The sequence below is a fragment of the Rhopilema esculentum genome, unplaced genomic scaffold (assembly GCF_057945365.1).
Source record: "Rhopilema esculentum isolate cy_ngs unplaced genomic scaffold, ASM5794536v1 HiC_scaffold_34, whole genome shotgun sequence".
Taxonomy (NCBI): Eukaryota; Metazoa; Cnidaria; class Scyphozoa; order Rhizostomeae; family Rhizostomatidae; genus Rhopilema; species Rhopilema esculentum.
In genome coordinates, this window is record NW_028300845.1 from 1215109 (window position 1) to 1237205 (window position 22097).

The following is a 22097-nucleotide window of genomic DNA, read 5'->3' on the forward strand; positions in this document are numbered from 1 at the left end:
TTATATCAAATCGAAGCAGAATTACAGGTTGCCAAAATAAAAAAATATTTCGACCAAAGAAACTGTGTCTAGATCAATGTCGGACTTGGGTTGACAAAGAAAACATTTTTCATTACGCGCGCATTTGCAGTGCAAAGACCATACCATAGTGCTGCATAATCCAAACCATTGAAACTGTGCAACGAAATTCAAAACAGACTAATACTTTCACCTTGTTTGGGTTAGAAAACGTGAAATAGTATTGACTTACTCGGAAATTTATTCGAAATAAAAAAATTTACTCGAAATCGTCCTGTATGGTCACAAAAAGTTATCTTTTGATTCAAACACGAAAGTTCTCGAGGCAACCTTGAGATACATTCATGCCTCAGGACGATTTCGATAAGTTGTTGTTGAAAATCTCCTCACTCTTTTGATTTCTGTTTTCTTTCAATCATTTTTTTGTTATTTTCTATAATTGCTATTTGTAATATGTAATCTTAAATATTTAGATTAATATTTAGTGCTGAATTGTTATGTTCGCGGGGTCGCATGTGTGTTAACTTTATGGTCGCAGGGTTGCTATGCATTTCCATGCTCCCTGCGGCATCCAAAAAAATAACAATATTGTTTAGATGGCAAATAACGCAGCGTGCATTTTTGCAGTTTAAAGCAAGAAAAATTGAAACCAGTCGATAACGATCATGAGCTTTAGTTGAGAACTCACTTTAAATAAATCAAATAAATTTATGGTAAATCAGGAATCTCTAACTTAAAAATTAGTATACTAAGAAGCAGCGTCTGCAAAGATGCACAACTTTGCCATATTTGTGGTCGGAACAGCAGAATATAGTTGGAAATATGTCCATAAAAAAATAGCTTCTGAAATAATAGCAAAAACTTATTTAGGGGCCTGAAATAATAATTGATCCTACAAATTAGATTACATAATATGACAAGCAAATAATGCGTCACAAGTTTATTTTAAGTTAGTTACCGCCAAACCTGATGTTTTCTTTTCAAAGACAGGATAGTGGCCTTGACAAGATATGGGCAGTATCCTATCTTGATCGTCATCATTAAATTGTTAGATGCCATTAAAGTAAATGTATCTTACCAAAATATACTTTAATGCCAATAATAAGATAATGAATCAAAAAGACTCTTTTAGCGTATCTTGACCACCCCTGCCCTTGACATAGTTAGATAATGAAATGAAATTCATTTGATGGGTTTTTAAAAACACACAATGAAGAAATTGATTGAATGGACATACCCTTTAAAGATTGTCATCGTTTGCTCTGCCGATGTCAAAATAATTGTGTAATGTTTCTTGATAACTGCTTCAACAAAGGCTAATTTGTTTGGCATGGTTCCCTTCACAGATTTCGTTTGTGGAGCAAATAACCCAACATACCCCACTTCTCTTGGGAAAATGAAATCTGTAACCAAATCAACAACTCCTTGGACATCATTGGCAAGCTCACACAAGTCAATTGCAAGTGACAACTGTTGGACGCTTGGTAGTGGTGAGCAGACGCCATATTCAGATGGCCTCGATCTTTTCAGGTTGCTGAGAATGAGCAGTCCTTTCGATGAGACGTTGTACTGATCGAATCGAGGTAGCTGGGAAAACTCTCTAAAAATGTAAGTGGCAATAGATTCGACAATATTATCGTCAAAAACATGCAGAAAATTCTAGTAAATTCAGTGAATAAAACAAAAGATGGAAATGTTAAGTCAAATGCTTTTTGAACTGACTTATTTGTCTTATGTTATTTAGCTATATTCGCAGTGTTTGCCCCTTTATTCCAGGTTTTGCCCTTGTCAAGAGATTTAGAAATAAATAGACCACCAGATCTATGTCATTGTGTCATCCAAAGCATCCTATAGCCAAATGTAATCGAAAACTGCACACATTATCAAATCTTGTTGTTTACATGACAGCACGATGAGGTGATTTTGTCAATATAATAATCGATCAACTCACTTGAACAATTTTGCTTTCTTATCGTTATGAGCCTTCTTCCTTTTCAACTCACTTTTACTCAAGTGAGAGTCATATTCGTTGATGAGTATCCTTAACTCCTCAACCTCTCGCATTACTTCATACATAAGTGTTTCTACAGCCTTCAATTTCTGAGTTGCTTTCTTCCTTGCATTGCCAACTCCGTACAGAAATATGATGCGTTGGTTACTTTCGTGATTGTCATCAAAATCAATATTCGGAATAGGGAAATGAGTGACGTAAAGCATATGTGCAGCCGCCTGTCTCCTTTGGACAGCAGCTTCGTCATCTTCTAGCCTTTCCATGCTTTGAAAACCATGATCAGTGTTCTCTGAGGATGGCGGACTGAAGTCGGGTGGGGATTCTACGAGGAAGATCGAATCCGTCGCTTTGTAGTCTGTATTTATAACAGGTAAGAATACCAGGAAGATGAAGTTGAAAATAAAAGAAATATGCAAAAAGGTGTCAAACTGGATGAAGATTTCCAAGCAGAAGAGGAAGGCAAAGGAATAAACTAAAATGAATGGAAATGAAGAAGAAGAAAATCGAGGGAACAAAGAGGTGGATAGAAGAAAAGGAAGAGAAAGAATAGGGTTATGAAGCAAATAATTAAATATTTAGTAGAAAAAAGATAAATCCTTAGCTAGTGTTTCATTATCCATACAAATGCATGTAGAATTATAATGAATATGATATTGATTGCAGAAATAATCAACCGAAAATCACATGAATGTCATGAATGTCATGTGAATACAGTGATAAATAGTACCGTAAGCCTTTTGAGTTAGATCTAGGTAAGGCAGTATTCAATCCATTGTAAATGTGTGTACAAAATAGAACGAGAGCCTCAATAACATCTTTTGACAAAATAAATAAACTAACCGTATCGGTCCCGAATTAAATGTTTGTCTCTATCAATAAAATGATCTAGATGGGAACTCGAGTTTATCAGTCCTGGGTCAACGCAAAGCTGAAAGAGAAGAGTTTGATTAGATTGCAGTACGTTATCTGTTAGAAACGAGGTTATCAGTTACCAAGAGGGTTTTGTTGATTTCGTCCAACCTTTAGGTAATTTTTTGGAAAGATTTGTGGGAAGAGGGGCTTAGAAGCTTGATGCAATTGCGTGATGACCGCTTTTTTGACCATCAGTATCATTCATTAGAAAAATAAAAAAGTTTTATGACTAACAAAGCTTATGACTAACATAGCCCCTGAGCTATAGCTAATGCCATCTTTGGACCATAATTCAGAGATGACAAGGTGGTTTGTCAGAAAATAAACTGAGTTTATGCCAGAGTGGCAAGTCTTTGCTTATGATCAACAGGTAACAATTAAAACTATACAACTGGTGTTTGGCATGCCGTTGCAAAATCCAATGATGATATGCTTCATACATAGGCAAGATGAGACCAGAATAAAACTCACAGCATCGCTGCTACCAAAGTGTTGTAAATCTGGCTCCTTATGATTCGTTCCTCTTCTGGCACTCCTTGAGGTTGATGTGTAGTCGATATTTCCACGTTTAATCAAGTTGCACAAGTACGCATCGTGTGAAAAGCATTCGTGGCGAATTAATTCTCCGAACAGCAAAACGAGCTGTTCAAATGACTCGTCTTGCAAAGCATTTTTCTGATTTTCTGCAAGAAGAAAACGGTAGTTAACTTAAATGGACTTATCGTTGGATCATTGTACCTATCATTTCGGTATTGCCATCATTGTGGCTGATTGCTGAAACTATGCCAGAAGCTTTATCATCATTTGGGACAGCTGTCTTTAGGCATCAAGCATATCAAGAAATTGAAGTATACAAAAAACCGCTGAATAGTCTATGAAATGCTGAGAAACAAGGGGTGCAAACTCATTTCCTGGTTTTAATCATTCTAACAAACACTCCAAACAGCCCCACGATCAAGATGATGAAAGCTTTCGAAAAATTAGTCTACTAACTAGATGTTTCGCTATTTTATTACGTTGTAACCTCAATGATTGCTCAATTGAAAATTCTTTGTTTCTGATTGATAAAAGCTTATCCCTTTTGACAACTCTCCTTACTTGACAGTTAAACAAGCAGTCAGGATCTAACGTACGAGTAGACGGAGTCTTGACAAGCCTATTTATGTATTTATGTAATCTTCATACGCCTGTTTGTGTAGAACAGGATGGTTCTAGGTTTCGACTTCAAGGTTCACACTAGAAGCGATAGTTCATCAACTGTACTCTTGAGCAAAAATTTCAATTTGTAGTAGTCTCGAATCCAACAACTATGATGGCGTTGCACCTGCCCATACCAATAAAGGCTACTTGTTTCCTGTAAGGGTAAACAATTTCTATCTGTACGAAAGTGAGCAGAGCTAAAAAACTTCTTTACTTACTTGGCATTGGTGCTTCATGGTCCAGGTAGTCAATCAACAGATTTTGGAAAGGATATGCTCCTAATTCTGTTAGAGAGTCATCATCCGGGTTCTCAGTTTTTCGTCTCTCGGCCTTTAAATTTTAAGAAAAATATTTCACTTAGTCTCTTTGATTGGTAATTCTCGACAGCTCCCAGAAGTAGAATTACGTTCATGTGTGACCAAAGCAACAATATTATATTATGTATGCGGATATCTGTTTTAAATGACGCGATATTGCAAGATAACATAGCGTGATCAGTAAAAAGAATATCATTAAATGAAGAGCGTAATTACGGACTTACAAATTTACAAACAGAATTGCAAGACAGGAACTCCAGTAAAGTACGCTAAGAAATGTAAGATTTTGAGGCAATTTCATGGAGGAGCCAGACCGGGGATAAAGTCTAAAACACTATCACCAACTCATGTCATTTTCTACTTGAGAAGTCAACCTCTTTGTTATATACTCATGATCACAAGAACACTAGCAAATATCTGACAGCTCATTTATTGAAAGCATGATAAAGCTATTTGATTAGAATCACTGAAAAATAAAGGCTCCATATTCATGTATCAACAAAGACAAACAATTTATGATCAGCTGCTTCACAAAAAGCGTCGTAGCCAACTTTACAAACTTTTTTCTAACAACCTTCAGCTATATATAACAGCCTTCATTTTGCCATCCCTTAACCAAGAATACTGACCTCATTAAAAATCTCTGTCTGCCGTTTTAGAAAAATTTTAGCAACAACAATCGAGCGGTGTTGTCCATGTCTTTTCTTGCTAACAGCCCAGTGCAACAGGAGACTTAACACAGATTTGTCATCCATTACAACATTCTACAAGAAACAAGAGGCAAAATTTGATTAAAAGGCAATAACAAGGAACGTTTATCCTTTAGAGAATCTACGTTGAATGGTTATCAGCGAGAAAACAAATAGCGATATTCAAAGTTATAAGCAATTTGATAATATTTGTATCAACTAGCAAACCTCGGTCATTTCGTGAGGATCCTTTTCAAAAAATTTTTGATAGAGAACATCCACACAGCATTGACTGCCACTAAGATTGAAATTCGTCTTGTCGAGAGTTTCCAATAATATAAGCTTGCCACTTACTGAAAACAAGGACTTTAATATCAGTCTCATAAACACAAACAAGCTAACTAAAAATTTGCTGATACGACCATAAGAAAAAACATTTTCAAAGGCAATAATTTCGGCTATAGAGTATTACATGCAAATATTATCATTGATCAATAGGAAAAACATGACAGGGGAAATAAAAATTTCATTAAGCATCCTTTACTGGAGAAATCAAATCAGTGACTTCAGACATCCTTAACAGTGTATCTTTAAGCCCCCTCCAATAACAGTGTATTTTTAATCCCCCTCCAATAACAATGTATTTTTAAGCCCCCTCCAATTCCTTAGGAGGTCCAAATTCGATGTCCTTTAGAGGTCCCAACCAATAAAGATCTGTTTCAGACTCATTATCAGATCGTTTTGTGAAAAGGAATCCGTCAGTAGTTTAATTGATAAAACTAGGAGCTGTTATCATCGGCTGGATAACCTGAAATTGGTTTGGCCTCCCGTTTGAATATTAAAAATTACTTTCAACAAATTGTAAGGATCCGTGCTATAGGCAGCACCTTCGGGTTTCTTCTGTATGCTACCCTGTCATCAATATTATCAAAACTATACTTATTTCATTTTTGCATAAGATATAACTTAAACGATCCGAAATTACATTACGTACATTTACAAAAAGTATTGACGTTTTCCAGACATAAAAAGGCAAAATCTAGATATGTTTTAAATAGCTTGCAAATTGTTTGGTTCACTATCAAAACGTTTTTTCAAAATCATTTATCCCAATCACTCATCAAAAATCTTAAAGGCAATCGACAGAAACCAAAGTGCCTTCGGCCATCTCTCGATCAATATTAGCCAATCAATAGGCATGTGAATGATATCACGCGCATTGATTGGCCAAATGTTGATTGATAGATGTCTGAAACCAGTTTAGAATCTGTCGGTTAACTTTAATTGTCAATCTTGTTAGGACAAGACAGAGCTCTTTTAAAAGTATGTTAACTAAATGTTCACATTTCAGTAAAGATTTCTTGTATTGGCAAAACATACCGAATCTGGTTTCTTGATGTGCAGGAGAAAGCCATCTACGTTCCACAGCTTGGCCTCTCTTTTGGATTTCAGATTCGACATCCTGCAGCTCTAGCAAAGTCTTAAGAAAAACATTGATACAAATATGAGCTTAAACAAGCAATCATTTGGAAAATCAGGAGGACATAGACTAGCTCATTAAAAATATTGGTGGTAGTTTTAAAAAATTTTCTTCGAAACGACCAAAAAAGATAAATTTGATATAATGTGACGATTTTGTTCAAATTTGCTTCAAAATATACTACCAATGTATATCTTCCCTAGCTAAATTTTTTCGATTAATATTCTTACGTTTAAACTGAAGAGTGTCAGACGAACATCTTAAGAATGATGGACAATGTTTGCTTTTTTCGAATCTATTTTTAAATTTCTATACCGCCAAATAATACATTTAATGGACTACTAGACAAGTGATATATCCATTAGCTTCTTAATATTTTGAGGCAAAAGTCATCAGGTAAATACAGCTTAAAAATACGATGGAGACTATGGAAGACCATGTTACCTGGCAATCTTCGTCCTGTGCAGATTCTGAAACAAAATATGAGTAAAGACTACTTGGAGCACAGGGAAGCAGATCAAGAGGAGACCCTTTAAAAATGGCTGCTTTGGCGTCAGACACCTGAGGGAGGCTGCTGATCTTCATGCTTCGCCACACCAGTGCTGTGGGACATTTCAAGGTGATGGCCTGAAGGATACCACACAACATCATCACAAGCGAGCGGTGCTGCTCACAGGTTTTGAACTCTGCCAACGCTGGAAACACAGGGCTACAGAACAAAGGAGGAAAACATTCTAATGAACTTCACACTTTGTCAAATTTTTTTTACTAAAAATGAGAAAAATTTAACAACCCAAACACAAGTAAATAATCGTGTCACGTAAAGCACCTTATAACCAAGCAAATTACATTTATTGAGGCAATACTTGTTTCTAAATTAAATTAAATTAAATCAAAGAAATGAACAATTTTATATTCAAATGGCTATCAGATAAAGATTTCCGATTGAGACTTTTAGACAGAAACTCTAACTATAGTTTCGATTGAGACTTTTAGACAGAAACTCTAACTATAGGTCCTGGATCCATGTTTTCATTAAATACACAAGAAATCGACTCATCCTTCAGTTGCTAATTCTTTTGTTGTCATTTATCTGAAACCAAACATTCACCTCACCTCTCACTTCGAATAGGAAGGCTGTCTACAGTATTAACAGATCCAGGACCACAAGCAGATTGTGAATTTTGGTCCACAGGGGTACCGGGCTGGTTTTGCTCTTTTTGGCTTTGCATCTGTTCTGCACTCGAGTTCAATGCAAGAAGCTTTTTAATACAGCTGCTTGCTAAATTTCTCGACAATACCTGCGTCTGCGTGATCAGGTCCAGATGCTGCAAAAGAAAAGCAGTTTAGCTTTATGTGTAGCTTCTTTGCCTAAAGCAAAAGTAACTAGTCGTTTTAGGGTTAAGTTTCCAATTGGAAATCACCACAAAAGAGACCACAGTATTACTCTCAAGGATTGAGTCCCGATGAAAGAATACGGTATACCCAATATACTAAGACACGTTTATTCTGCTGCAGTATTATGGCAGAGCTGAGATTGCTAGCATGAAGTTGCCTCGTACTGGTTCTGGAAACAGTTGCTGTAAAAAACTGCTGCCGACATCACGTGAAACTAAAGTGATTACATCGAAAGAAAATAAGTCCATACAGATGACGCCTATTTGCCATGACTCAATGCTTTTGAAATTATCTACCAGTAAAGTTATGGCTATATAAGGTACAATTGGTTTGATCTTACCATAAAACAGAGAGGAATCACATTCAACTGAAAAATATAACCTATTCCAAATATCAGAATAAAGGTTGGTCTGTTGCTGTGTAAAATAATAAAAAGGACAGTTGACTGTAGAACAGAAATCGATGCTGGTCGTGATGAAACAAAAGCAAAGGAGACTTTACCTTCAGAATAAGCGGAAGAATGTGCTTCAGCAACGCATCGTCATTATTGCGCAATTTCTCTACAGAATCGACTACCCACCCCACAAATGTTTGCTTTTCAAGAAGATTATTCTGAAATAAGAGCAGAGATTGTGTAATACAAAGTTAAGAACTGCAGCAATAAAAAGCCATACAAGAAACGTAGGAACTAACAAAAAATTAGTAAATTTACAACAAGAAGTAAAAGATTTGTGACTTGCGCCCTAAGTAACTCAAATCAATATTGCTATCATCAAAACAACCCTGTGTTTTACTTTACATATATGGGATTTAATTTTTTCGACAACGATCCTATATCAGAACATGCTTTCAACAATGTAAACAGACTAGACAAATAAATAAGCACAAAAATGGTATGGAATCTCAGATATCAGCTGTCGGAGCAAGATAAACAATGCCATTGCAATAATAGAAGGTTTTTAGAAACATTATGATAAGCTTAACAGGCATCAAAACATTCTAGACTACCTCCAATAGCCACCCTGAAAGGCGAATCCCATACTCCCATTGCTTGATTGCTGATTCTGTTTCTGGTGGAGGCCTTTGCATCGACATGTTTGAGTATGGCTGATTGTAGAACTCTAAAACTTTTCCGAGTTGCTCCTTCAAAAACTTCGTTATTGAATTAGTCCACTCTGCAACAAGTTCACAAAAAAAAGTACTAATAATGAATATTTATCATAAATGATGCCTTTTAAAATAAATCTATGAATGGCAAGGATTCGGTTGGTTGTAATGAAACTTATCAAGGAAAACGTACCTCACATTTCTGCAAGTTGAAAATTTAATGCTTAGATGCTGATACCGGAGTTGAAACTTTTGAGGTACTAGGTGTAGTAAGTGTAAGGTATCTCTTCCCAGGCATCAAGTTATGTATTGAACAAATAGAACCCTATTGTTTTCAGGAAAAACCACTAATTTTAAATTTTTGAAAGTTGTTGTCTTTCTGAATTGAAACTAGGCTGAGACAGTCACTTTCAGTTCTGAGAAATTGAGTTCAATTGCAAAAGAGAATGCATTAGCCATCTAATCTTTTACATTCACAATAACTTGTCAGGATATAATTTAAGTTGCAATTTACCAAAAAGAATTTGCAAGGAAGAGCAGCAGGATACTTTTTTAGGTACTTGGGTAGAAAATCACAAAAATATGTGAGTGTTTTTATCCCACAAGCTATTGGAAAATTGACAAAAACTTTTGGTTCTGAAATTGCTTTTTGCTGGGTTGTACCCCTAATTTTGATAACTTGAAAACTTGTTCTTAATGCTACATGTTTTCGCGACAGCAACAATTTAGATCAATTTTTATTGCAAAAAAATATTCTTGAATGAGGCAATCAGTTCAGACGCACTTGCAGCTTAGAAGGATGCCTGATAAGTTAAAAGAGTAAAGGTAAAGAATTCACTGACACAATTTTAATATCATGCATACCTTGGGATGAATCCAAATTAATTCTTTTTTTCACTTTCCCTTCTGATATGGTATTATGATATGCTGCAGTCACCTAAGATAAAAATTTCAATATAGAAAGAGCCATCCAGTACATAAATATTTACCAAAGATTTTCACAAAATGCTCAACGTAGATGTTCACAAAAATAGCTTACATACAAATCAGTGTTGAAAGTGAACAAAGATAAAATAAATGCATTCAAGATAAAACATAAGTGAGGTCTGGCTTCTCAAGAAATGAAATGGTTGCTAAATTTTGTACTTTTCAGAGCTACATTAAGAATAGCAGAACATACAAAACCAGAAAAACTAATTCCAAGGATTACTAAAACTTCCCTGGGTCAATACCTGCTTTAAATTTTCAAGTTGTCTGCATGGCTAACTGATTGCAAAACTATATGAATAACATTGACACCAAAGTTCTTTGTACATAAGATCAAGTTCTAAAAAATCTTTTATTGTAGTGAGTTTCAAAATAATAACAATACCTTTAAAAACCAAGCTGCCCTTATCATCGGAACACTGTAATCTGCCAAATTGGCAAATATTTCTTCCTTTTTGTTGAAAATTGGAACCTTAAATAGAAGCATGATCCCTTAATTACAAAAAAATATTTTGGTTCTTGGTCTGGAATTTTGCTCTTGGAACTTTTTAGTCTACTTTTTCAGGGAAAAGGCCAGGGTGCTTATAGTAATGCCCCGACAAGGGAAAAGAGGGAGCAGATTATTATTAGGAGAGAGAGGTAAGATCAAGTTCACTGATTTTATATTTGAATAAAGACAGGTAATGAGTGTCTGGTAAGCAGGAAAGGGGTAGAGCATACCAAAGTTTACAACCTTGATTATAAGTTGCAGCAAGTAGGGTTCATAGAAAATGTAAGCTGCATTTAATTATAAGCTGCACTTGCAAAACCATGCAGAAATTCTTGGTCTGTAATGATATAATACTTGGTGTGAAATGATACACACAAAAAATTATAAAAACTTGATTTTGACTTTAACCTCAACACCTGCTAACAATTTTGTCTAGCATGGGATATTCAATTTCATGTAAAAGCTTTTCTTTCTCGTTATCTGCATTATTACTCTCAGTTTGAAGGTAGCAGTAAAGTTTGGCAGGACCATCTAGTGTTATGCCACAGACATAATAGACTCGTTGGAGTTGTTTTGATGGTTGAGCGTCTTGGATAGAACAATTTGAACAGCCTTTATTTATGAGTGGCCCTTAATCATAAACTGCAGTAAACATGCCACAGCTTATGATCAAATATATATGGTACTTGAGGTATTGAAAGTAATAAAGCTACAAAATGATTAAGTGCTAAAAAAATTAGTATAAATCCAAAATAATTTACCTTTTTCCCTAAGTTTGTTAATCCTTTGCTACTAGCAAGATCTTGAAACCACTGGGAGACTTGGCTGCGGGATCGATTTGTGACCTTTGAAAATATAATGCTGTGTGACAAATTGAACTTAATTTAAAGGTAACAATCTACACATAACAATTCTACAAAATAGCCATTAGCAATTGTGAATGATGACACATCTGGGAAGAGTCAATAACGTACTTCTGCAAAAGATAGACTCTGTGTTTTGTTTAGCAAATACTTTCCAGGCCTTTCCTGGAGACGCAGGCTATAGCCCATACCTGTGCAAACCCCACGCGAAAAAGTTTTGCTAGGTCTTATTTCCAACCACGCAGTTGCTTATAAAAGCACTCTCACTGAATCCGCTTTGTCTCACTCTTCAATGTTTTAACTACTTACCGCTTTAATTCAGGGTATTTATAAATTATAAAGTGTCAAAGAGATATATGGTTTTTATAAATATCATTATAGAAAGGTAATTTGACCTCCATTTCGTAAAGAAAAGAAGTGTATTTCAGTTATTCTTTCTTGAATTTTTAATGCGAAACAACTTATTCTTCCAATACTCTTTAAATAACATTGTCATGCTCTTTATCTTTTTGAATGAAGGTAAGTTTTGTTGGATACTACTCAATATATCTGTGTTTCTATGAAAATTGTTGCCATTTTGTAAAAAAACTAGAGATCTCTTTTGTCATTTTTATGAGTAGAAATACACACAAAACTGTCTTCTTAACATAAATCATGCTTATAAGTAGACAAGGTAATTTATTTTTTGGCTTGTATATACTCAAATATAAATAGATAAACAACAAATTCTGCCAGGGCTTTAGAGCCCACGCAGCCAAACCAGCAGGGGTCTTTTTTAGCCCGCATGTTTTTTATTCTCGTAGAAGCCTGATACTTTCCCTTTGCAGATAACATCAGAGACCATGCTAATATTTTAAGTATTAAATATTTTGTGCCTACCATTTTGTTATTAATGATTGATGAGTGTTTGATAAGATAGATAAATACTTTGATACACATAAAAAATAAGTAGTATACTTATAAAAATGTTCATTTTACCATCCAAAAGTTATCCTTTGTGTTGATTTGCACTTTCTTTTTTGACACATCATGAAATGTGTTTATTTTTTGCTTCTGTAGAAGGACTCTGTTGTACTGTGCAGCAAACTAATAAAATAAAAGTCAAACAATTCTCTACAACAGTTCAATTGCCTTGGAATAAAAATTTTTAACAGGTATGTAGTGAAAAAATGTGAGAGAAGAAATGAATTCAAGATACATCCAGTATATTTTCATGATTTCTTGAACCTAAAGCATGTGTTCGATAACATAATAATATTTAACAAATCAATATTATATTTAGCGAACCAAGAAGGATATAATATATTTTTAATCTGGAAAACAAAATTGTTAATATTGTCCAGATCAGTATGTTTTTATAGAGCTGAGTGTTGGAACTACATTCCTGTGGACATAACAAGCTCGATGAATTCTATAAAAAAACAAATCTGTTTTGAAATCAAATACAAAACTTGATCACCTTTATAACATTAAACCACAATAGATTTAATGCAACCTTTTACTTCAGTGACTGAATGGTTGATTATAATGATATTTATTGACAGAAGGAGGTGCTGCTTTTGGAAATAGAGCATCTTTATAAAAATAACTTTCAATTTAAATAATTTGTAGATTTTTTGTTTTCTTAACTTGAGTTTTGTATGTAGAGTGGATTTCAAAATAGCAAACATGAAAAATAATGCTACTTAACCAATGAAAAGGAGAATTAACAGCAAACAAGAAAAACATATGTTCACCTTTGATAATGGCAACTGAGCAAACAGCTCCTTTGCAGAGCCATGCTAAGGTAAAGAAAAAGTTCAAAATCAATCAGTTCAATGAATGAAAAATGCTTGAAAATATGCACAAGGAAAAAACAAACAGTAACAAAATTTTATAGAACTAATTGGAACCATTATAGCAAACATGAAGCAGCCATTTTCACAAAAAATAGCCCATGACAGGGGCGGATCCAGCAAAAAACCTGTGCATAAGGCAACATTATTATTCATATTTATGCATTTTGGTACCATTGAAAGTGGGTAGATACTATCTACTCACTAAATATAGATTCTAGATTTCTTTCCGACAAAAAACAGTGCCTCTGTGAAAAATTTTTCAACCCCCTCCCTTTCTCAATACCCTTTGTTTGTTTAGGATGCCACGGCAAAGTTTTTCCCTTTTTGTTTTGCTCGCAATTTGTTGTTTTGCCTCCTTAGACATCAGCCTATTTATCAAAAAAAAGTGTTCCATTTGTGCATAGGTTTTCCGTGCCATCAAAGACTGCAATTTAAAGCAAAGGTAGTTAACACTTCTCGGAAATTAATGATTTATCTCCTGGTTTTATCTCAAATGCTTAATAATCTGCTAGAATGCTGTGATGGTCGCGAGTATAAGACATCTGATGTCACCATTTCCAATTCAATGTTTTGCAGTTCCACATTAGAACAGAAACAATAGGAAGCCAATCAACTACGGGCCATTGTACAGCTCTCTTATAAATATGGTATCATTTCCGAGTTCCAGATGCTGTTTCGACTGAGTTCCATCCGTGTTCCAAACAAAAAGTTTATTGTTTCAATTCAATTCATTTGTTGTCCTCCAAAGCATCTGGAGAATCGTTTCCAAATCACGACAGAGAAGAAACTGGCAATTTTAAGATTTTGAAGCGACTGTGCTAAAACTTAGAATTTTTAGGTTTCAATTTTCTTATTTAAATATTACTTGATTCAGGCAACACTATTTTTAGCTGTATGTTGGAAAACTGACTGAGTTCTGTGCACCAAGGAACTCACTCTGGGTCCGCCTCTACATGAGAGTGGCCCAGCACTTGCTAATGTCTCTCACGCAATGATTGCTCTAAAAACTATAATGATAATCGACAATGCTTAAAGGGCCATTCCAGCCAAAAAAATGTTCTAAGAATTTATGCAAAAGCATAAATTGGTAGTTAGTCAAAGAGTTTCTCAAAAATCTTTACTTGTTTCCCAGATAAAGACGCTCAAAGTCAAGAATTGTTGTAAAAATAGGCAAAAATTTTTTCTGAAAAAGTAATTTGTGAGGTTTGAAGGGACCATTGTTTCAACATTTGGCGCTAAATGTTTACAAAACTGTAAGATCCTGTCATAAGGTACTTTGGTGTAAGGTAATACTAAATTAAAAAGAATGGTTATGAGGATCTTTAATGCACTCTAAGAAAGATTAAATACCTTATATAAAAGAGCTTCATTTATAAACTTTATGTACATCATAAGGGTCATATAGGCCTTATTGCCTGAAGGTGGCAAAATGTTGTTCAAAATCTTTTTTAAAAACACTTCAACTGCCTAGTCACTGTTCTTAGGGCTTTGTAGTTAAAATGCTAAGTACTCACAGTATTCTTAAACATTCCCTGTCGAAAACTTTCAGTTGTTTTTTTTCTTCTTTACATGTGGTTAAATTTCTAGATATTGAAAACCCCAAATGACAGAACTTATAGTATTTGATCTTGAACAGATTAAATGATGGAAAATTTTTATTAAACTATCAGAAAAACGAACCTCATTTGTTACAACAGGATTGTTTGAAAATCCTCTCCTCAGCTTTGTCTCAGAAAGATCGTCCTGAACAAATTGAAAAAATGTCAGATGAGAAAACAGCTTTGATCTTTATCTGACAAAAATTTAGCATGACTAAAGCTTCATTAACAGAAAGTTGTGAGGCTTACTAAAGCAGGTAGATTACTGAAAAGCAGGTAGATTTATTCTATGTTAGTAGCTTATTTGTTCGTATATTTGAATGCCTTTTAGTAGCTTCAGATGCCAACAACGAATAATAATCATCATATTTATATTTTTTCTTATGCATTGATGAGATTTCACCAGAAGGTAACAGACTTCTCTGTGTAAGTCAACAATTCAAATTATAGTGGTCAAGTTTTTCATTACTGTTTTGCATATGTTGGAGAATTAAATGAAATTGTTGCAAAGAAAATTATATACCTATATATATATTTATATATTGGCTTTATCTAGTAAATATACTGCATTCTGTATGTTAAAACATGCTTGTTATGCTGGGTGTAAATAGCACCCGGGGGCTTAAGTAGGGAAATATACTATCTTCGCTCTCTAAAACGGCAGAATGACTATGCCTTTTTAATTTTCCTCATATCCAAATATTATAAAGGTTGATAAAAATTCAATCTCCAAAAACCGGTGACATTTGGTCTCCGTTCTTATCCTCTTATCGCGAGTGAAACAAACATACGACATTATCCTTTCACTTGAATATTTAATCAATTACCTCTGGCTGTTTTGGATCTTGTGGGTAGCAATCAGGAGGCCCAAGTTTGACGCGTTTTAACGGACGCATCAGGACATCCACAGCAGCCATGTCTTTCTTGTTGATCTCGATCAGCCTCGCTATGATATTGGCCGGCCTCCCACTGGGGTCTACTTCTAGAAGGTTGAAGGCTTCGAGCAGAGATTGGCTTCGGAAAGAAGGGGTTGCAAGCTGTTAAACATTCCTTAAACAAGAAGCAAAGGAGCCATTTAGAAACAGAATCATTGTTCTTCAGTAAACGTAGGAATGCAGCAAGGAATGGCTATATAAAGCGTGTGTTCATTAAGAGCCTTGATAGGTACTTGAAATGCAAAGATTTGTATCGGTTATATTGCTGATATCAACATTCTTTTGACATCAAACTTTAGCTTGAAAATATTGATTTTTCAACTGTCACATGCGTGACTGTTCCAATTTGGCAGGGGGTTAGGGACCAAATTCTCGCAATAAGCAAAGATAATGTGAGTCTCAACGAAAGCAGATGAAGATAAGATGGAATCTTATTAGCTTCTAGAGGAATCATTGAAAATATTAACATATTCCCCTTTGAGGTTCAGTCCTTATTGAATAATTGTAAATGAGAATGTTGTTTCAGCTGCATAACTCAATTATAAGGCTTCATAGGCTTTGAAACTCCACTGCTGTATACACAAACGTTTAAAACAAGTGTCAACGTATTTTTGTATTGAAATCTGTTGCCACAAATGATGTGTCTTGGTTTATTTTAAAAAATGAAACAAGTCTGTTCAAAGCGGTTCATTGTGTTTCTTCTGGTGCAGCATAGTCGAATTTCAAATAAGTTTTCTGTTATCCTCTTAATGCTTGTGTGTGAGCTGTACTTAATAATAGCGAGCTCTATAGGATCCTCTATTTGATTTGCTGATACCAAGTTTGTTTCCAATTCTTTGATACCTTATAAAGAACTTGTTCTATTGTTTTATCATTTTGCTATGTTGAAATTAGTTTCCGCTAGTTCTGATTACATAACAACCACAAAGACTGTCTAAATAAGCAGCTGGCATTAATCATCATCAATCTTATTCATTTAGGAAAATTTTAGTAATTTCATGGAGACGTCAGTATACCAACAACTCCTGGCAAAATTCTTCGAACACTAACGTCAGGTGTCAAGAGCAAACGTAACGTCACATTAATCGTGCGACTTGTATGGTATTCACCTAATCTACCAGTATTGTTGGAGGAAAGAGGCAGACATATTAATATCTGGAAAAAGACACAAAAAATATAAGAATACACCAATAGATTGTTTTTCCAATTTATATAGGCAAGCATTGTAGAATCCTATTTTAATATGCCCTATTTAACGATGGCACGAAATAGCTAAACATTGCATACTGGAGTCATTTTGTCTGTCATTTTTCAAAGTATAAACGTTGGATAATGCCCAAAAGTAAGCAGAAAATTTGTGTCCAGGTGTAGATCGAATGCAACGTGAGAGTAGGAAATACGCCTTTGATTGGTTCGTTTGTTAGTTGTCAATCAGCGACCGCTAACCTCTCACTCAGTTGAAAAGTCCAAGAGAGGAAACGAACCCTTTTGTGTCTTTACAAGTTGAGACCCATTGTTTGGATGCAGACTGATTCCAGAACTCCTAAATGAAAAGTATCCTTGCCTGCTCAATGAAATTCTCGTGCCATAAGTTTTGATACGACAGAGAAAGTCATGCTACAAATTCATCTATCGTGGCTATTCTTCTTCACATCTAACTTAAGCAGTTGGTTCAACATACATTTTAATTGGGAAACACTAGGCTTCATGAGAAAGACCGCTAGCCCAAGGATTGGTCTTCTATTTCTTCAAAATCAATGATGAAATCAGACGAGAGCGTAAGATGGTGTTATTATATATTGCAGGAAAGAATGTGGTCCAAAAGATTCTTGCATTTGTTTTTCACAAGATCTGAGACCTGGCGCTATCTCTTGAAGCTTTACTTGAAGATTTATGCCCACATAGCCCTACTTAACAATCCCATCTATAATTGACTAGCAATATTTAAAACCCAAAATTTAATATATGACAATTAGATGCTTTGCCTTTGAAAATTCAGATCCCAAATCTGTTGGTTTAATCTAGCTTAATTGCAACCCATTTAAGCACAACAATCAAGCCGTCTGTTTTAAAAAAAACTTCAACTGTTTCATAGCTACAGCCCACAAATAAACTTGATCATAAATCCAGAGACCGACACCATAGATGATGCTTATAGATTCTACAATATTGCAGGTGTAGTTTTGATTATTGACTCTTTGGCTGTTTTTCAATGTAACCATCATATGTAATTTAAACTTGATACCGAATATGCGGTCTAGTATCAATAGAAACTGTTAGTTTTAGAAAGCGAGTAAAACGAAGCAGGTAAAACGAAGTACTAGTGGCGTGCAGGGGATGGGATCGCGGGGGCAAAGGGTCCTAATGGCGTCCCTCATTTAGCCATCTTCCAACTTTCCTTCAAAATTTTGGAAATGTTCAGAAAAGTACAAGAGTTTGGAATCGCGCCGATCTATATTTATCTATCTGTGGTATACCGAAAGACCTTTAAATGAGGGGAAAGGGGGTAATCAATTACTGACAAGACGTGATAGAGAATTTTCAACTGGAGTATGATATTCTTTGCAAAACTTAACAGTATTTTTTAGTATCATTGTAACGGCTGTATCATCAAACTGCACAGCTATGATAACTAGGGTCGACACAGCACAAAATTATCAACGGTTTTCTCAAAAAGACCCCCACAGCCTACCTCAGTACGCCCGTGGTATCTACTTTGTGCAAAATCATTTATATTTAGCGTGAGATGGTGTTTGTTTTTCACAAGATCTGAGACCTGGCGCTATCTCTTGAAGCTTTACTTGAAGATTTATGCCCACATAGCCCTACTTAACAATCCCATCTATAATTGACTAGCAATATTTAAAACCCAAAATTTAATATATGACAATTAGATGCTTTGCCTTTGAAAATTCAGATCCCAAATCTGTTGGTTTAATCTAGCTTAATTGCAACCCATTTAAGCACAACAATCAAGCCGTCTGTTTTAAAAAAAACTTCAACTGTTTCATAGCTACAGCCCACAAATAAACTTGATCATAAATCCAGAGACCGACACCATAGATGATGCTTATAGATTCTACAATATTGCAGGTGTAGTTTTGATTATTGACTCTTTGGCTGTTTTTCAATGTAACCATCATATGTAATTTAAACTTGATACCGAATATGCGGTCTAGTATCAATAGAAACTGTTAGTTTTAGAAAGCGAGTAAAACGAAGCAGGTAAAACGAAGTACTAGTGGCGTGCAGGGGATGGGATCGCGGGGGCAAAGGGTCCTAATGGCGTCCCTCATTTAGCCATCTTCCAACTTTCCTTCAAAATTTTGGAAATGTTCAGAAAAGTACAAGAGTTTGGAATCGCGCCGATCTATATTTATCTATCTGTGGTATACCGAAAGACCTTTAAATGAGGGGAAAGGGGGTAATCAATTACTGACAAGACGTGATAGAGAATTTTCAACTGGAGTATGATATTCTTTGCAAAACTTAACAGTATTTTTTAGTATCATTGTAACGGCTGTATCATCAAACTGCACAGCTATGATAACTAGGGTCGACACAGCACAAAATTATCAACGGTTTTCTCAAAAAGACCCCCACAGCCTACCTCAGTACGCCCGTGGTATCTACTTTGTGCAAAATCATTTATATTTAGCGTGAGATGGTGTTTGTTAATAAATATCGTTGTTAATAAAAGTGCATAAAAGTTAGTAAGAAAGAAGAAGTGGTGTTGTAAAAAAGGACAATTTCTATGCGTGACGTAAGTAAGGAGTTGGAGGAAGGGGTTCGAGTGCTGGTGATGGAGAGAGGTCAAAATGTTGAGGAAGACCGAGGGTTGTATTTTCCTTGTATTCGTTTGTATTTGGGGTACTTGCTTATTATTAACTTGTATATATTCTTCGCTCGCTGTTTCCAATTCAAGACGTTGTTTACAGAGACTTGTTGTTTTTGATGAATCGCATTCTCGGAGACGAATCGGAGTAAACTGTATATTTCTTCGCGATATTTTAAGGATTCATAACGAGTGGTATGTTGCAAGGTGATTCTTCGAAGCGATGTCCGCCTTTAGTATTGTTTTTGTTATTTTATGCAAATTGTCCTCGTTTGGTAGCTATTTGGCTAGGGCGCGTGAAAGTTAATTTTTGGCGCCCCTGATATTTGATCGGCAGGGGGGGAATTGCCATCCTTGCCCCCCATTCCAGCACGCCACTGCAAAGTACAATAATGTGATGAGCTAACTTAACACTATTTCATAAATGAAAAAGGGCAGCAAAACAGTATAAAGAATTTTGTTTAAGAAAGTCTTTCTTGCCCTTACAACAGTACTTAAAAAATCCAATGAATACCGCCAAGGCTTACGTGCTCAAGTCCGTGCATGGAAAAAGGACTGTGTCTAACACCATGCTATTATCATCCTAAATGCAAAACTGGACACTTGACACTTAGTTTCGGCCTGAGATTTCCCCATTTTTGGCTGTTTTCGCTTAAAGATGCCTCTCCAATTAAGTAATTTACAACAATCCTGTTCTTCAGAACTGATCTTACAGAAGCCCATTGAGACCAGCAAACTTGCTTATGATTGCACTAAGCCATTCTTTTGGGCCAGTTTTCCATCTTTACAGGAGCCCGGCCTGGCAAATATTTTGAGCTTTTTTTGTTTGCACTATGAAAGCAGGAAAATATGTTTACAATGAAATAACCTTGTTTTTCACAGTCGCTATAAAATATTGGCAACAGCAATGACAAAAAATCAGGTATCTCGGTATTCATAGACAGGTTAAAAGAAGTGCACCGCCTCGCATTGGGAAATACTTGAAGTGCAAATAAATTCTACACGCAACCAGTCATCGTTGTAAAATTATATCCCTTCATATCAGTCGAGCATTTCGCAATAAGAACTGCTAAAACCATTAATATTTTATTAGTCTGTGAAATTTCAGGGAAAACAATTTAGCGAAGTTTTATGAATGCATCGAGAAAAAGGAAATGTTTACCACCTTTTGCCTTCATTTGCTAATAGCATTTGAAAAATCCCACGTTGCTTTTATCTTTTTTAGTCAGATAGATTTAAAACAGAAATCTAGTGCAAAAGCGATCCGTAATTAAATCACACTATTTCCTAAGATGAATTTTTGGATGAATGGAAACTATAAAAAAATCAAAAATTGTTTTATTTTATAAAGCCCTTATTCTGTCCAGATTTGTTTTAAAAGGCACACGTTATTTCAGCTGTTCTTTCGATTGATTTGTTGGTTTTCTTTATTGATATTCAACACGCTTCTTTTTAAATTATTTGCTCTTGTAAACCACCTGTCTTACTTAACAATCCTAGATTTCCGAGTTCAGATCAATAGAAGTTAAAGACAGTTTGGTGTCTTAACAATCCTAGATTTCCGAGTTCCGACCAATGGAAGTTAAAGACAGTTTGGTGTCTTAAAAATCCTAGTTTTAAAAGGTTCTATCAGTATAAGCTATTAACAGATTGGCGTCAGTATTTATTTTAGAATTGAAATTACGAATGCTGAACGGAATAAGGAAAAACTTTGTAACAGTGATAGTTCTTTATAAGTGTGGTTCGTTAAACTGGGTGAGTATTCCCAGGGACCAGATTGTTATAGCGAGTGGTTTGTATAGCGGGGGGGGGGGCATTTCATAATAGAGGCGTTTTTCTGCATTTCGAAAAGTGCCCGGGCGGTTCTATAAGATGCTCATGCTTTTCGAGGGCGCTTCATTCGAGTGGGATTTTAAATGCAGAGAGTGTTTACCGTAAGTTACAAGATGAAATACCTGAGGGCGAGTCGACATCAATTTACATCGAGTCCTACGAAAGATCTCACTAAATAAACAGAGAAACAGTGACCGGGAATGCCAAGAAGCATAATATTTCAATATCAGCTTTATGCTGTCTTGATTTCGGTACAATCATGATCTATAAACAATTTTAACGATCTTTTTTCTAGAATTTCTTATAGATCTTTTTATAGATCTTTAAAGATCCATAGATCTAAAAATCTTTTTTATAGAAGCTCTTTAAAAAAGTTTCCTTTTTCTACTACCTGTGCCTCTCCAACTTTGGAGTGCTTTCGATTCCTCTGTTTATTACTTCAAGTTACGTTTTTTGGCCAGATGTCATTTTACTCCTTTTCTATTCGAAGGGCTAATAAGGTTTACCACCAGTGATAACGTTAATCTAATTTAGTGTAGAAAGTTTTGCAGAGATAAGAGAGGATCTCAGATCTGAAGCTTTATTA

At 35.2% G+C, this 22097-nt stretch overlaps 1 protein-coding gene across 3 annotated transcripts in view; it reads right to left on the reverse strand.

Moving 5' to 3' along the window:
* LOC135684408 (mediator of RNA polymerase II transcription subunit 12-like protein) overlaps positions 1–15845 on the reverse strand; it is a 38925-nt gene extending 23080 nt beyond the window's left edge. For 2 of the 3 annotated variants that reach the window (XM_065199959.2, XM_065199958.2), the window contains exons 1-19: positions 15736–15845; positions 14991–15053; positions 13209–13253; positions 12451–12558; positions 11371–11454; positions 10505–10591; positions 9997–10069; positions 9034–9200; positions 8527–8637; positions 7744–7955; positions 7072–7336; positions 6528–6627; positions 5376–5500; positions 5088–5222; positions 4360–4471; positions 3413–3624; positions 2870–2957; positions 1970–2384; positions 1256–1618 (exon numbers count right to left, since the gene is read on the reverse strand). In XM_065199959.2, coding sequence (XP_065056031.2) covers positions 1256–1618; positions 1970–2384; positions 2870–2957; positions 3413–3624; positions 4360–4471; positions 5088–5222; positions 5376–5500; positions 6528–6627; positions 7072–7336; positions 7744–7955; positions 8527–8637; positions 9034–9200; positions 9997–10069; positions 10505–10591; positions 11371–11454; positions 12451–12558; positions 13209–13253; positions 14991–15053; positions 15736–15825 — 2855 coding nt within the window. In that variant the 5' untranslated portion in view covers positions 15826–15845. The remainder of the gene's footprint in view (positions 1–1255; positions 1619–1969; positions 2385–2869; positions 2958–3412; positions 3625–4359; positions 4472–5087; positions 5223–5375; positions 5501–6527; positions 6628–7071; positions 7337–7743; positions 7956–8526; positions 8638–9033; positions 9201–9996; positions 10070–10504; positions 10592–11370; positions 11455–12450; positions 12559–13208; positions 13254–14990; positions 15054–15735) is intronic. The other variant, XM_065199960.2, reaches the window with a different exon arrangement.
* Between the last annotated feature and the right edge of the window lie 6252 nt (positions 15846–22097).